Source organism: Panthera uncia, assembly GCF_023721935.1.
Source record: "Panthera uncia isolate 11264 chromosome A1 unlocalized genomic scaffold, Puncia_PCG_1.0 HiC_scaffold_16, whole genome shotgun sequence".
In the NCBI taxonomy this organism is placed as follows: Eukaryota; Metazoa; Chordata; class Mammalia; order Carnivora; family Felidae; genus Panthera; species Panthera uncia.
In genome coordinates, this window is record NW_026057576.1 from 18482905 (window position 1) to 18499703 (window position 16799).

At 39.0% G+C, this 16799-nt stretch overlaps 1 protein-coding gene across 1 annotated transcript in view; it reads left to right on the forward strand.

The window, feature by feature from the left end:
• The window catches only part of NEK5 (NIMA related kinase 5), a 59680-nt gene that overhangs the window by 37194 nt on the left and 5687 nt on the right, over nt 1-16799 (forward strand). The window contains exons 19-22 of the mRNA XM_049646868.1: nt 1295-1403; nt 6717-6866; nt 7913-8050; nt 14119-14224. Coding sequence (XP_049502825.1) covers nt 1295-1403; nt 6717-6866; nt 7913-8050; nt 14119-14224 — 503 coding nt within the window. The remainder of the gene's footprint in view (nt 1-1294; nt 1404-6716; nt 6867-7912; nt 8051-14118; nt 14225-16799) is intronic.

Here is a 16799-nt window from a genome sequence, read left to right on the forward strand (position 1 = left end):
AAACTTCATTTTATTACTTGTATTCAACATCTTTTTTAATCCCACTTTTTACCAGACCTGTTCACAAAAATCAGAATCAACTGATTTGTGTCTCCATTTCACCTTCACTAACTCTGCCTTTAAATTACCAAAAGTTACGTGTAAACACATAGGAGCTATATCACGTCTGATACTTAATTTCTTTCATTCATGTTCTTCATTAGCTGAAAAATTTTTAATGCTATAATTTCTTTTAGATTTTTTTGTTTTGAACAGACTTTATGTGTTAGAGCGTTTTTGGGTCCATGGCAAAAATGAACAGAAGGTACAGAGATTTCCCATCCATTCCTGGTTCCACACATGCACAGCCTACCCCCCTCCCCGCCCCGGGGTGGAACATTTGTTATACCTGATAAACCTAGATGGGCACATCATAATCACCCAAAGTCCCTGGTTCACATTAGGGTTCACTCTTGGTTTTGTACATTCTGTGGGTTTTGTCAGACATATAGCGACACGTATCCATCATTATGGTACCATACGGAATAGTTTCCCTGCCCTAAAAATCCTCTGTGCTCCAATTACCTTTCAGATTTTTATTAGCATTTTGCCACATAGAGACTTCTTAGAGTGGTGATAGTTAATACTCACTTCTCTTTAACCACTAGGTGTCTTAGCGTCCCAGCCCTATGGGGACCAGAGGGGGCAGATCCGGGGACCTATTTCAGGGCTGGAGTGGTACATCCACGGCACTTCTATGAAGCCAGGTGCCAAAGGAAGAGAGTAAAAAAAAAGTGTTATCTGTCTGTTAGTATAAAGGAAGAGAGTAAAAAAAAAGTGTTATCTGTCAGGGTTCTTCACCCTTTGTTACTCGATGCTTTGATGTGCTTAAAACAGAGTGATCATTTTAGTATTGTTTGTGGAGTATTAGGAGCAGTTTTAGGGACCTGATTGGGAACATTGTGCACTTAAAGCAGGGCGTGGATGAGATAACCTTGAGAGTTCTATAGAATGGAACTGCAGGAGGATAGAATTCAAGGCAGGAAGTCTGGATAAAATCAAGTTGCCCTATGATTGGTGCTTGTCGCTGTTGAGAAAGAAGGAGAAGAAACAAAAACATTCCTGTTTCTATCTTGTTCCAACATAGTTCCAGTTTTAAAATGCTACTAACTTATTTGTTTAATATCCATATGTTGAATACTTCTCACATGCCTTGGTAAATGTTGTTACTGAGAACACACACAAAAAATTTTCAACGTATTTCTTTCCAAAAAATATGGCCTATTTGTCATGAAACACTGTGGAATTGCTTTAGGTAACGGATGTGCGAAATGAAACTTTGACCTTTGAGGATGACATGAAGCTTAAGGAGTATGAAGATTATACAGACAAAGCATTTGAAAAACTCTGTTGTCCAGAAGCAGGTATGTGTTGTGGCTCTTGAAAGCCGTAGATGAGAAAGAACGTTTTGTTGGCGATCCATCACAGTCCCTCTCCTCGCTCACCTGCAACTCCGTGTCACCTGCCCTGCTCCATGGGCCCTAGCTGGCAGAGCCCTGGCTCCTCTGCCCCCAGGGACCCAGCCCTTTGCACCTGCTCTGTGCTGTCTCCTTAGGCACCTGCCCCCAGCCGGCAGCTCCACACCACCTACGTTCTCATTGTCTGCTGGACTGTTCCTTGGACAAGTCCCACTAGCCTCTCGGATTCATCAGTTGTCACTTGAATTTTGGAGCTCTTCCTTCCCAGCCATCCTTTATTGTGGGGACTGCCAGCATCAGGCTGACCGTTCCTGCTGCACACCGCGCTGGGTTCTCCTCTGAGACGTCTCTGGAGTTTTCCTCTTCCTTCAGCCCCTCGGCCACCGGTTTAGGGCCCGGTCGTCTCTCAGCAGTGTGGCGAGATAGTGAATGCGTGGAGTTTGGATCCGAGCTGCCACTGCCACTTTCTGACTGTGTGACCTTTCACAAATGACTACAGTGCTCTGAACCTCAGCTTCCTCCTAGGAACGGGGATAATAGTACTTGCCACACAGGCTTACTGTGAGGACAAAAGTGAAATGTGATATATCGAGTACCTGGCACATAGTAGGTGCTTCATAAATGCTATTTCTAACTTGTCTTTTTCCTGTGCCTCACTGCCCTGCCTTATTCTCTTATGTGTCCTTCTTTTCTCTAGTATTTTCCCCTTCATTCTCGAAATAGCTGCCGGAGTTATCTTGCTATATGACTCTTCTACTTAAACTTTTTCTGGATAATGCTTACAGGATTCCTCACAGTCCATTCCACATAGTATCCTGTTTAACATTGTGGGACCTGAGCCTGTGCTCACCCACCTTTCCTGCCCCAGCACCCCTCTTTCCTACCACTGATGATGGGATGCATGCAGCCTCCTGGAGCACCCCTCTTCCCTTACAGCTGTGTGAGCATTTACGTGCCTTCGCTTGGCTTGGGGGTCTTCTTCCTAGAATAATACACTTCACCTCATGTCCAGGTGATTCCAGAAAATAAACCTTTATTCAGTTCAGCAGGCATCTTGCTGAGAATCTCCATGTGCACAGACCGTGCGAGGTGGTAAGGATCTCAGTGATGAATGAAAATGGAGTCTGCCCTCGACATCTCAGTAGCATCGAGCCAAAGAGAGGGGGGAGAAAACATGTTTTCTGAGCCCAAATACTAATCATCATTACAGTGCCAGCTGGCTGGAGAGTCAGGGAGGTACCCGCTCCTACAGAGCTTGGCATGCTAAAGAGCTTGGGCTTTTCCTGTATGGTGACCTTCAACCAAAGGGAATTAAATGCTATTTGTGATGGAGAAAGACCGGGCTGGCTGCAGTGTAAGGATGGTGTGCATGTAAGTGGCCAGACTGCAGGCAGGAGACAAATAGCTCAGGTGTGAAGTGACAGGTGCACAGGCCAGAGCGGTGCGGTGACAATAGACACCGAAGTGTGAACCCCTGAGTGTGGCGGTTGAGGAAGAGAAGGAGGTCAAGGATCCTCCCAGTTTTCCAATTCAGGTGGATGAGGCTGTTACCAGCCAAATAGGCACACGCATCGCGCTGAGGGAGGTGAGCGGACATAGTATCACGCTCTAGATTTGGGACACATTGAGGTTTAGGTCTTTCTGAGCCTCGGCTGGAGATGCTTAGAAGATGCTAGCTGTGGAAGACTGAAGCTCTTGGACAAGTCAGAGTCTCCATAGTTTACACACGGTATTATCATAATCACCTTAACGATGGTCGAAAATACCTAGGCAGAGGGACTAGAGTGAGAAGGAAATAGAGCTTGGGACAGACCCTAACGATGTTTAGACAAGTTTTGGAAAAATACAGAGAGAGTGAAGCCAAAAGAGGAAAGTTCTAGAAGGAGGTGCAGGGTTGGCAGCATCAACTGGAAAGGCTAAGTGAAGTGGGTTGAATAAGAACCTATAGGTTTGGCCGTCAGGATCCTATAGTAGCCTGAGCGAAAGTTGCAGAGGAAGGGACAAATTCCAAGGTTATTCTTTGCATTGCATAAATTTTCTGGAAAGAGGAGACTGTAAGTTGTAGGTCTCACAAGATGTAGCTGCCTTTTTTTTTTAGATTAAAGAGATTTCAGTTGGGTACAGAAAATGGTCTTTAAACTTCTCTGCATTCCTGTAATTATAATTCAGGTTGAAAATTTTTTCCCATATGTTTTGATCATCCATATTTCTCTTGTGAATTATGTGCTTTCATCTTTCATTCATTTATCCACTGAAAATGGCATTTATTTTTCGCTTTATAAGACTCTTGAAGTTAAAGCGTTACCTATAATATGTATCGCAAGTATTTTTCTCATTTAGTTTTCAGATCTCATTTCCAGTAACAACAGCAAGTGTGTGTGTGTGTACACATATATAATTTAGGAATAAACTTTATAAGGGTTTTGCAGAGCATGTGAAGAACATTATAAAACCTTACTGAGGTAGTTAAAGATCACTTGAGTAAATGGGGAGAAATAACACTGTTCTATATTAGAAATATTCTTTCCAAATATATATATGGATTTTGTCAGTTTCAATCAAAACGACAAAAAGATGAGACCATCTTGGCAGTTTGGAGAATGTTGGAGATTCGAAGGGGCACATATGGCTTTCAAATGTCAAAATATATTCTATAAATTATAGTCATTGAAAGACTATGATACTAGCATCAGAATAGATAAAGCAGTGAAAAGAAGAAATAGTTTAGAAACAAATCTGAGTATGGATAATAACTTAGCATATGCTGAAAGTTATATCACAAGTTAGTGGGAAAGAAAGGCTCAATCAAATAAATGTTGCTAGGCCAATCAGTTAACAATTTGGGGGAAAGTTGTGAAGTCAGACCCTATATAATGATACAACAAAATGAAAATAAAAATTTAAAAAGCCAAAGAATTTATATGTAAAAAATGAAGATATATATTAGAAAGTTAAACAAACAATTGAAACTAAAGGAAAGCTATGGAATAGAGAAGATGTTTGCAAATAACATACCCGATAAAGGGTTAGTATCTGAAACATATAAAGAACTTATAAAACTCAGTACCCCAAAAATGAATAATCCAACTAAAAAATGGCAGAGGACATGAGTAGATATTTTCCCAAAGAAGACAGACAGATGTCCAACAGACAAAGATGCTCAACATCACTGATCATCAGGGAAAAGCAAACCAAAACCACAATGAGATGTCACCTCACACCTGTCAGAACGGCTGGAATCAACAATACAAGAAACAACAGATGTTGGCGAGGATGTGAAAGAAAGGGGAACCCTTTGGTGGGAATGCAAACTGGTGCAGCCCTTCTGGAAAACAGTATGGAGATTCCTCAAAAAGTGAAAAATAGATCTAGTCCTATTAGATAGAAATATCCCAGCAATTGCACTATTAGGTATTTACCCAAAGAATACAAAAATACTAATTCAAAGAGAGATATGCATCCCACTATTTATAGCAGCATTTTCTACAATAGCCAAACTATGGAAACAGCCCAAGTGTTCATCAACTGATGAATGGGTAAAGAAGATGTCACACACACACACACACACACACACACACACACACACACACACACAGTGGAATTTTACTCAGCCATCAAACAGAATGAAATCTTGCCATTTGCAACAACATGGATAGAGCTAGAGAATATTATCCTAAGTGAAATAAATCAGAGAAAAACCAATATACGATTTCACTCATATGTGGAATTTAAGAAACAAATGAGCACTGGGAAAGTGAGAGAAAGGCAAACCATGAAGCAGACTCTTAACTATAGAGAACAAACTGATGGTTACCAGAGGTGAGGGGGCTGGGGGGAAGGGTTAAGTAGGTGACGGGGATTAAAGAGTGCACTTGTGATGGGCACTGGGTGATGTATGGAAGTGTTGAATCACTACATTGTATACCTGAAACTAATATTACACTGTAAACTAACTAGAATTTAAAACAACAACAAAAAAAGAAAAAGAAGTAAGAGAAAATATAGGTGTTTTTCTTTTTGGTTAGGGAAAACTATTCAAAATACATGGAAAACAATCATGAGCAAATTAGTAATAGAGTCCACGTTAGCAGTGAAAAGCTTTGGTAAAGCAAATAATCTAGCTCCTAGAATTGTCACCTTCTGTAGTTTTTCTAGGGTAAATAATCATGAATGTCCACAAACATTTAGCTACGATGATCTCATTATAGTATTATTTATAAAAGTGAAAACTTACTAGCAAACTAAACATCCAATTACAAAGAATTCTAATACATCCACAAAACAATACTATATTTGCTTTAAAATGGACATATAGAAGAGTAGCTAATAAACTATGATATGTTACTCATTGAAAAGAGTAAGTTCTGAAAGTTATGCATAGTGTGAGGCCCATTTTTGTTTCAAAACACAGAATCTATATTCAAGGAGAAATTTTTAAATTTTTAATAGTCTCTAGACGGTGAGATTATGGGTAACTTTTATTTTTTTCTACTTATCTGATTTTCATATTTCCTATAGTGAAACATAGTAGTAAATAAAAAGATTTTTAAATTAAGATAACAGAACTGAATGCATTTCCATGGAAACTGACTGAAGTAAAATGCTCAGAAGTACCTCAAGGAATTTGTCCATTCTTGTCACTAATATTTACTAACATTTGGATATATTGGCTAGTCAATCAAATATTACTAATAAAAATGGAACAGCTCGTAAGCCTGTTTAAAATTTCAGTCTTGTAAGTTATGATGTATGCCTTAGTCTGTTTGGGCTGCTATAACAAAATGCCATTAACTCAGTGGCTTATAAACAACATTTATTTCTCACAGTTCTGGAAGCTGGAAAGTCTAAGATCTTGGTGCTGGCAGAGTTGGTGTCTGGTGAGGGCCCAGTGCCATGTTTTCACTGTGTCCTCACTTAGCAGAAAGGGTGAAGAGCTCTGCGGGGTCTCTTTTATAAGAGCACTAATCCCATTCATGAGGGCTCCACCCTCATGACCTCATCATTCCCCCCGCCCCCGCCCTGGAAAACCCCACCTCCCAATATCATCACATTGGGCATTAGGTTTGCACATAGGAATCTGGGGTGGAGACTGGGCACAAGCATTCAGTCTGTAACAATCTGTGTTCGAATGAGGTGGTCATTTCTCTGTTTTTGAGTGTACCAGCTGATGGACTGCCTCCAGGGTTCCTGAGTACTGTTTGGTACAATTAGTTGCACTTTGACTGCTTTTAAAATAACGGGTCATTTTCTCATACTCAGAGTTGTTCATTCAAGATACTGGTGCTGCTGCAGAGAACAGGAGACAGTGGGACGCACGAGCTCCTCAGACTCTCCTGGCGATGATGGCAGCCGGTGACATGACCTCCACCTGTTCCACTCTGCTGGGCGGGGAATCTACACTCGTTCAGTGTAAGTTGCCAGCAGGGGGAGACAAAGCCTCAGCTGCAGCTTTGTTGCTGGTGCTCAGCTTGATGCCACAGTCCTTTTAGTACAATCCCTATACATTTAGTATCAGATATATTTCAAAGACATTGTTCTGGTATCTGCCCCACCTCCTGAGAAACTTGCTTGCTAATTATGCTAGACAACTGATGACTCCAGTTCATGAGAATAGAAAGGAGGAAAGATCCAGAATCCCCTTTCCTTGTGAGGAGGGAGATTGTCTAAGGAAGGACAGTTGGCTTGACTTGCCTTCCCTTGCTAACCCCATTACTTCCTTGGAATTTCTTGCAGGGGTTGGTTTTTTTCCATCAATAAAATCTGAATTAAGATGATGGCTATCCACAAAGGTTAGAGTTAGCAGTACAAAAATACATATAAAATTACTTTGTAAACCAGTGTGCTATTGAAATGTTAGGAGTGTTTAGAATATGATATTTCCAACCTAAATTCCTTCATTTACGTCTGAGCTTCCGTCATCGTCTTTCCATAGGAGGTGTTCACAGCAAAGTCTGGGTGTTATTTTTACAGGTGGTGAAGATTTTTCTTACTTCCTATGTTCCTCTTGATAACATAGGGTTGGAGGAGAGCTGAACTTTATACCCATTTCATAACTTGAAATGTGTAACTATATCACAGACATTTATAAATGTGTGAGTTGACTTACATTTATACCATTAAAAAACACTAAAGTCCTCAAACTTGCAAGAGGGGGCTTGCAAACATAATACAATTTCATCTGTTTGAAGCCAATGAGATGATAAGAAGGAAAACCTAGTTTAAGATAAACAAGTGGAATAGAAATTTTAACATACCAGTGTGGCTAGTTTACAAAGCACAAAAGTGACTCTCCTACCCATCAGCCATGTGTCATAAGTCACTAACCTTTTCTGTATCTCCGTTTTCTTGCTGGTAACGTGAGGGGTGGGATTAGGTCACCTTCTAACATTCCGTGATTTTATAAGAAGTCAAATGAAGAAACATTTTTATTTTCAGTAACACAGTTTCCTCTTCAGGTGGCCAAGGGATTGTGACCGAAGGCGTTCCAGAAAATAGGAAACAGTGGCGGCACGAAGTGCCAGGAGCTTTAATGAACGCTTTGGCTGCAGCACGTCTAACAAGTAGCTCGTTTTCTGCCAACGAAAGAGAATTGGGTATGCAGTTTATTTTTAAAAATATAACCAGTCGCCTGAGGCACTTTGTCAGAGACCTGTAAATGTAGAAAGGGGATAAAAATACCTTCAGCCCGGAGAGAGAACGGTAAAGGTCTCAGCCTTTGCAGAAGCTGATTTGCTTTGTCTGAGCCCATCCCAAATGCTGCTAACAAAAGACTCGAGCTTCTGAGAAAAGTGGGGTAATTTTCTTTAATCAGTTGACAACTGGTGAAAATAAGTAAGTAGGGCAAGTGGCTTTGTAGATGATCAGCTGGTCTTGCTTAGCTCTACCTGACAGTATATTTCTGACAGCTATTCAATAGACAAATTATTATCCTATAGGCAATGAAAATGCATCATAATAGAGTTTCTTGGCTTTGGGAAGGTTTTTTTATTTTGCCTCTGATTTTTAGCAAGATTATGTTTGTGTTTACCTTATGGAAAGCCAACCATCATTTTCAAAAGTTTGAGGCAATTCCTATTTTGGGATTTTGTCTTTGCTCAGGTGTGCAATGCTACAAGGAAGTCGCCATAGGCAGGCAGGTGCCTCGGCACAGGTGCGAGGTTAGGGACCCTGTGTTTCAGGGTGAGATTGAGGTGGTAAGGAGGCATAGATACAAGCTAGGTATAACAGAGGCTGATAAAGAACGATGCAAAAATGTGTACAACCTTGAGAATAATGTAAGATAGGCACCTTCCTACCCAAGAGTGAGTCGGCCAGTTTGTGAAGCCTAAACTTCACAAACTTTGTGAAATCTTTGTGAAAGTTGAGTCTTCAAGAATGTAGAGAAGAAAGAACGTATCAGGTGGGAAGGACATACAGGTACACGAGTCTGTGTCAGGCCCTGAGAAAAGCAGTTTGACTAAAATCTAGAAGAAGTAGAGGGGTCCAGAGTCCCTGAGTGTAAGAAGTCCTTTGAAATCCTTCGCTCTTACTACTTCTGTCAGTTGACACACTGTTGCTTAAAACTTAAGAGGAGAGAGAGGGAGAAAGGGAGAAACTGCCTTTAAGACTCTCTTTCCAGTACTTTCAAATTATAAAAAGCGATGTAATTGCCTGTTTGTTTGCTCCCTTCCCTTCTGTGCTGGCCTAAAAGCGTTGTCCCTGAGGATGGGACTGGAGGCGGTAAGGAGGAAGCTTTGGGCTGACCTGGTTTGGCCTGGAAGCCAAGGGCTGGGACCCCAGGCCAGGTAGGAAGGATGGTGTTCCTCTTTCAAGACACTGAGGTGGGGACATACTTGGTGGCTATGATGCCTCTGCTTCCATTTGTGCCTGTGATTCTTAGAGTCATAGAAAACCTTCATTTGGTCTGTCATGCCTAATTAATTAATTAGTTCATGAACTTCATGTATTTTTACACAGATGGCTTTACATTGGGCATGTATGAACAATTGATCTATCAAGTGAGATTGGAAATAGGAATTTGGCTCCACAGGTGCATTCAAAGCAGAGTGCAGATGTTTTCTTTTGCAACCTGCTCAGGGCGTTGACACGCCTCCTGCCCCAGCTGTGCTCTGAGTGCTTGTGGCCTCTTGACTTCCTGTCTCTGGTCATCTTTTCTTCCTTCAGCTCAACCCTTTGCACTCCTGCCTGATAATCCTCCTCCTAAAAAAGACCAAATCTCTTTTCAGCTTAAAATCTTGCACAAGATTCTCTCTTACCCCCAGAATAAAATCCAGTCTCTTTGTGGATTCTAAGCACCTTAAAGATCAGGTCGGCCTGTTGCAATGCCAAGGTTTGCTTGCGTTTCTCCACCATCATATATTCCTCCCTTGGTTTGGAATGCCTGCCTCTTTGATCAGAATTATACCTCCTGCAAGATTTCCCTCTGATGAACCTCCTACCATTTCTGTCAGTGTGTTTCATCAGCAGTTACCCTTCTCTTCCTTCTTTTCCCTATAGTACCCAATGGGGCTTTTTGTAAAGGGGTCTGAAATAAAGTCGAACCTTGAATGCTCTTTTGCATGAGTGAGTGGAAGACCCTGTATCTATATTAATATGTTTCTCTTTAATCCAAAAAATTCTAGGAAGTCCTCAAGTTTGTCTACAGTCTCCCCACCTTTTCTCTTAGCTGCTTCTGACAATTTCACATTCATTCGGTCTGACACTTAAATTCATTCACGCTCAAATTATTTGTTAAACGCATGCAATATTGACCTTTCATCATTATATTTATTGTTTGAATTCATGTCATAAAAAAGATGCTGTCGTGAATTTATGTGCATTTTTATGATTGCTATGAAAAACCTGGGTCTCAAACTACTGCCTGAGTCCCACTGACGGGGAGCCACTGCTTTAAATGATTGAGAAAATATCTAAGCATGTTTCCCTTGCCTGCCTCTAGGTTTGGCTTCCCCGCTTAATACCCCACGAGACACTATAATTGTCTGATCATAAAACTAAAGTTCGCTTTAATTTCTTATTCTTACTATCTTCCTCCCTAGACTATAAGCTTATGAGAGCTTTGTCTTGATTACCACTCTGCTTTGTCTCTCTATCCCTAGTGCCTAGAACTTAGTAGATGGCCATAGTCTTTGTGAATGAACATAAAACCACAGCACAGCTTTAGTATAACTTTATGCAAGGGCATGTAATTACCAATATTTGTATGGCCGTCAAGTTGGAGAGGGAAATTACAATGTGAGAAATAATTTTTATGGCTGTATAGAATCTTCATGAAGGCTTTCTGAATGTGTAAGTTTTACTAACTTTGATTGCAGGTATAATAGACACAGTTTATAAAGGCTTGTAAGGATTAGCTATTGGTCATACATTTAAGCATTTTTCATATACCCTTCATCAGTCTTTAGCTTAAACTTCCAATTTCTTTCATGCTTCTAGCCCTGCATTCCATTAAAAAATGAAACTTTATCAACTACGTGTTTAATTTATCCTCACTTTGAGATAGCAAGACTTTCATAAAATCCTTTTCAATGACTCTTACTAATAAAAGCTACACTCTTTAGATGAGGACAAGTACTTTTTTTTTTTTTTACATGTGCATAATTAATTCAGGTCAGTAATTTTGTTTATCATTTAACCACTCCAAGGGGATCCTTGGTGGGAAGGTAACCTCCATGTTTCTTGTGTAAATTTTCAGGCCACAGAGTTGCCTTGGTAACATCATGGTTGCACATCCTGATAACAGCTGATTTACATTTCTACAGTTAGCTATAGTCATTCTTTCTTCTCTCTTGTTAAACAAAAAATAAAAGCCTGCTAAAATTGTCTTCCTAAAACAGGAAACCAAAAACTATGAATCCCATACCAAGTGGAATATTCAGGCTGCTATTAATCAGCCAGACAACCTCATAGATGATATGTATCAATCAGTTCGTTTATTTTATAGTGCACTTTAGGAAACAATATAAGCTATGATTTGGGATGAAACATATTGATTAAAAATAGGTAAATATTTGATTACAGTGTGGTGAAATTTCTACTTGTAGTTATGTACGTGAATAGTTTACCAGAGAGAAAAAGCCACACTTTGTTTTTAATTTCACCTTTCGAGAAAAGTTACTATTTCTAATCCCACTTGTTAGCAGTGGGTGGGATTTTTTTCCTGGAGACTAACGTGAAACACTGTTTAGACCCCTAGGAACCAGATGGTTGCAGAGGACGTGTTGGAGACGTAGGTTATGGTGGGCTCCCAAAATGGGCATAGTCCTTCACTCTTCCCTGTATCTGTGCCCTTTTCAATATGACTTTGCAGCTTCTCCATCATTAAATGGCTTTCTTTTTTTCTTTCCCCTTAAATATCAATTGGCCTTTGTAATTTGCTTCGGCGGGTAGGATGAGTAGAAGTGGTGGTGTGCCAAATCTGAGTATTCAAGGCACTGCTGCTCTTTTTTTTTTTTGGAACTCTGTCTATCTCTCAACTCCCTCCAGTTGGCCTGCTGGAAAATGAAGAGACCATGTGGAAAAGAGAGGCAAGCCACCCAAGAGAGGCCACAGTAGGCCAGCCAGCCTCCAGCTGGCCTGGCAAGTGACCGCACATGCATGATTGGGCTCAACCAAGACCAGAAGAGCCAGCCAGCGAAGCCCAGTCCGAGCTGCCTAACGGCAGGGTAGTGACCTAAATAAATGGTTACTGTTTTAAACCACTAAGTTACGTGGTGGTTTATTCTGGAAGAGCTAACTGATGTAGACATGTATAACAAAATTCCCAAAGTGGGAGTCAAACGGAGGCTAAGCCTTTATAGTTTTAAAGCCAGCTTAGGAAGCCAGCATTTTAAATTTTTTTGTAAACCATTTTAGTGTTTTAGATTTTAAGAAAATATGTCTCAACATTGCTATTGATCGCACCAAGGTTGAAGTTATGCAGGAAAAAAGCCTAGACATCAATGATAAGCATATGAAAAGATGCTCAACATCACTCATCATCAGGGAAATTCAAATAAAAACCAGAGATATCATTTCACATCTGTTAGGATGACTGCTAGCCAAACAACAACAACAACAAAAACAACAACAATAACAAAAACAAAACAGAAAATAAGTGTTGATGCGAAATAATTAGAACCCTTATGCACTATTGGTGAGATTGTAAGATAGTGCAGCCATAATAAAAAGCATATGGAGGTTCCTAAACAAAATTTAAATAGATTTTCCATATAATGCAGCAAGTCCTCTTGTGGGTGTATGTCCAAAAGAACGAAGAGATATTTTTGCACATCCATGTTCATTGTAGCAGTATTCACTATAGTCAAGATGTGGGAGCAACCTGGAATGTCCATCACTGGATGAACGGGTAAGGAGAATGAGGCATATTCATAGCATAGAATATTATTCAGCCATGAAAAGGAAAGAAAGAAATCACGTCGTATGCTACAACATGGGTGAAACTTGAGGACAGTATGCTAAGTGAAATAAGCCAGTCACAAAAAGACAAACACTGAATGAGTCCACTTGTGTGAGGTATTTAGAGAAGTCAGACTCTTAGAAACAAAGTAGAATCGTGATTTCCAGGGGCAGGGGAGAGGGAGAATGGGGTCTTCTTTAGAGTTTCAGCCATGCAAGATGAAAAAGTTCTAGAAATCTCTTATACAGCAGTGTGCATATAGTTAACAATACTGTACACTTAAAACTTGTTAAGAGGGTAAATTTATGTTACGTGCTTCTTATAATTTAGAAAACACAGACATTAATGAAAGAATAATTCAGAATATCTTAATTGTCTCCTAAATCATTTTATTATGGTATCTCTGAATCAGGATCCAAAAATTTTGATTGATAATATAAAAAAATAATTCAGAGGAGTAATACTCTGAATGTGAGGCATTTTAATTATATGTTATTCAATTTGTTTAACTTATATTTTCCTTTTTAGGAATATACAAGACTGATACAATATTTAAAATGTATGCTTAGAAAGGACTAAAAGTTCTTATAATAGTTTATGTTTATAAAATATAAATTCTAAGGGCTAAGGAATCATTTTGTCATTTTGTCAGTAACATTTTCTTTGCTATTGGTGTGTGAAATAATAATGCATCTTATAATCAGTGGATGAAGAGTAGTGTGATCCAATAAAAATGGCAAATCTTAAGTTTTTACAATAGAAGATTTTCTTAAATTTTCTATACAATCAAAGCATCTATCCCCAAAGTGGGAGTATTTTGTCTTTTCATCTCTCTCTCTTTTTTAAGTTTATTTATTTTGAGAGAGGAGGGGAAGTGGGACAGAGAGAGAGGAAGAAAGAGAATCCCAAGCAGGCTCCGAGCTGTCAGGGAAGAGTTGGACACGGGGTTCAACCCCACAACCGTGGTATCACAACCTGAGCCGAAATCAAGAGTTGGACACTTAACTGACTGAGCCACCCAGGCGCCCCTTGTCTCTTCATCTCTGATCCTGATTCCTCTCACTTCTCTTTCTGGTCTTGTGTTGCCTACCACCTTCAGACAATGTGTGATTGTTGGGATGTCACTTGTCATTCCTGTCACTGATTTAATGGAAATGATTCAAAGGCTTTACCTTTATGGTTGATGTTCAATACAGGATTTGGGTATACCCCTCATTGGGTATATAGGCTGGGATGTTTTAATCTCTCTTATTTCTTTAACAGTGGGAACATTAAAACAATGGCTTCCTAGAGAAGATGAGGGAAATGTGGGAATGGCCCCTGGCATTGAAGTAGATGAGGAACAACCAAGATCGGACGATGATGATACGTAAGTAGGTCCTATCCAGATGCCTGAGTGAAGCGCTGGTAGAAAGTGAAAATGCTGTTGTTGAGACTTGAACAATAGTCTCAGAGACCTAGCTAAGGAGACCAAGTTTTACTACACATGTGGGTTTGTTTCCAGGCTCTCTGTTCTTTTCCAATGGCATTGTTTCCTATCTCTGCAGGAGTGATGTTCTGTCTTAAATTACTGTGCATTTACCATATCTCTTGGTATGTGGTAGGACTAGTTTCATACCTTCTTGTCTCCATATCTTTTTCTTCAAAGTTATCTTAGCTATTGTTGCCTTAAGATATACTTAACACATACATCTTTGCATTTTATTGTAAAGTGTCATGAAAAGCTTTGTTGGGATTTTGATGACAATGACATTACATTTGTTGAGTAATTTATAGGATGACATCTTTATGATCATAAATCTGAACATCCATGAATATAGTATAGCTTGCATCTCTTTATGTCTTTTCATAAAATATCCTTCAGCATTTTTGTAGTCTTATTCACAACATATAGGTACCACCTAACTTTTTTTGTTGTTGCTGTTGTCATTATTAAGGGGGTCATTTTTCTTTTACCGTGTTTCACCTTGGCTACCATGAGTGCATAGAACACTATTGATGTTGTATCCTGTAACCTTACTGAATTCTCTTATTAGTTCTAAAACTTGGAGTCTTTTGAATTAAAAAAATGTTATCATGTACTTTTTAAAAAATTTTTTAATTTTTTAAAATTTACATAGGTAATATAGTCACATGGCTCCAAATTCAGAGGTTAAACTTTGTCATAGTCTTCCTGCTATGACAATTCCTCTTCCCAGAGGCATTAAATATGCCTCATGTGCACACCTCCCCTGAGGAATTGCATTAAACTGTAAGCCAATATGTGTATCTTGTGTATGTGTGTATTCTTTTTCTTTTTTGTACGAAGTTTCATAGTGCACATACTCTCTTGCAACTTCCTTTTATCACTTAACACTGTAGCTTGAATACGTATCATAATGTACAAATAGTAATTTACATACTATTTGTATGTACATTTGTAATTGAATATTGTCAGATTGCCCTTCACAGAGGTTAACACCTATGAACACTTCCACTGACAGAGTACAAAAGTGCCTGTGACCTTGTACATTTTCTTGTTTAGTGTGTTACCAAACTTAAGGATGATTGCACAACTGATAGGTTAAAAAGTGACATTTAAGGTTACGTTTAATTAGCATTTCTTTTCTGAGTAAGGTTGTCTTTCCAAATGCTTAGGAACCATCTTTTTTTCCTCATTGGAGACAATTATTCATAGCCTTAGCCATTTAAAAAATTAGGCTACTAGGGGTGCCTGGGTGGCTTGGTCGGTTAAGCGTCCGACTTTGGCTCAGGTCACGATCTCACGGTCCGTGAGTTCAAGCCCCGCGTCGGGCTCTGTGCTGACTGCTCAGAGCCTGGAGCCTGTTTCAGATTCTGTGTCTCCCCCTCTCTCTGCTCCTCCCCTGTTCATGCTCTGTCTCTCTCTGTCTCAAAAATAAATAAACGTTAAAAAAAAAAAATTAGGCTACTAACATTGTATTGATTTGGGGAACCTTGTGTATTTTAAGGAGATTAATGTTTTATCTATAATATGGCTCTAGAATATTTTCCCGTTTTTTGTTTGCATTTTGATTTTATTTATAGTGGCTCATGATGTAGAAATTTCTTATTTTTTATCTAACTAGGTTTATCAATTATTTCATAAGAAGTGATACCAGAATTTTTAAGTACTTTTATGATTTAATTTTGTTTAGTTAAATATTTTAATCCTCTTGGATTTCACTCATATTACACTGCAAAGTGTGGCTCTAACTTTATTTTTTTCCAAATAACTCCTTCCTTACTCCAACACCATTTATCGAAAATCTTTATTTTTGCTACCAATTTAAAATGTCACTTCTATGACGTGCTACATTTTTATATGTGCTTGCATCCAATTCTTATTCTTGCTAGTCTAATTATTATAAACATATTCATAATATGAATTATTATTTTGGAGCGCTAGTTCCCTTAAATACTTTGCTTTTGTCAGTATTTTTCTATCTAGTTTTGCTTGTTTATTTTTCCATACGAACATTAGAATCAACCTGTCTAGCAAGTAAAGGAGGGCAGGAAGGAAGGGAGGAAAGAATTTTCTCAGCCTGCTTCCTGGCAGTAGAATTTTAGAGTCCAGCCATTTCTTTTCAATTAGGATTGTCTGTGTCCCTTTTGGTTCAACCTGGCTATGTTTCTGCGTATATATTTCTTTCGAAAAACATGTAGGTTTCTGCAAATCTTACTGGGATTCACTTCATTAGACAAAAGCCAGTTCCACAGATCTTTTTTACATAAGTGCTTCCCTGTCTTGAGCTTTTGCTTAGATTCTGAGGGACAACACCCTGAGGTGTTGCACAACCCTTCCCTTTGAGAATGATTTTGAGATTCTTCCACATTGACATGTGTATCAATTAGCCACTTCTTTTTATTGCTAGGTACTATTCCATTATATAGAATATATATAATTCTATATATATATAATATATATATATATATATTATATATAT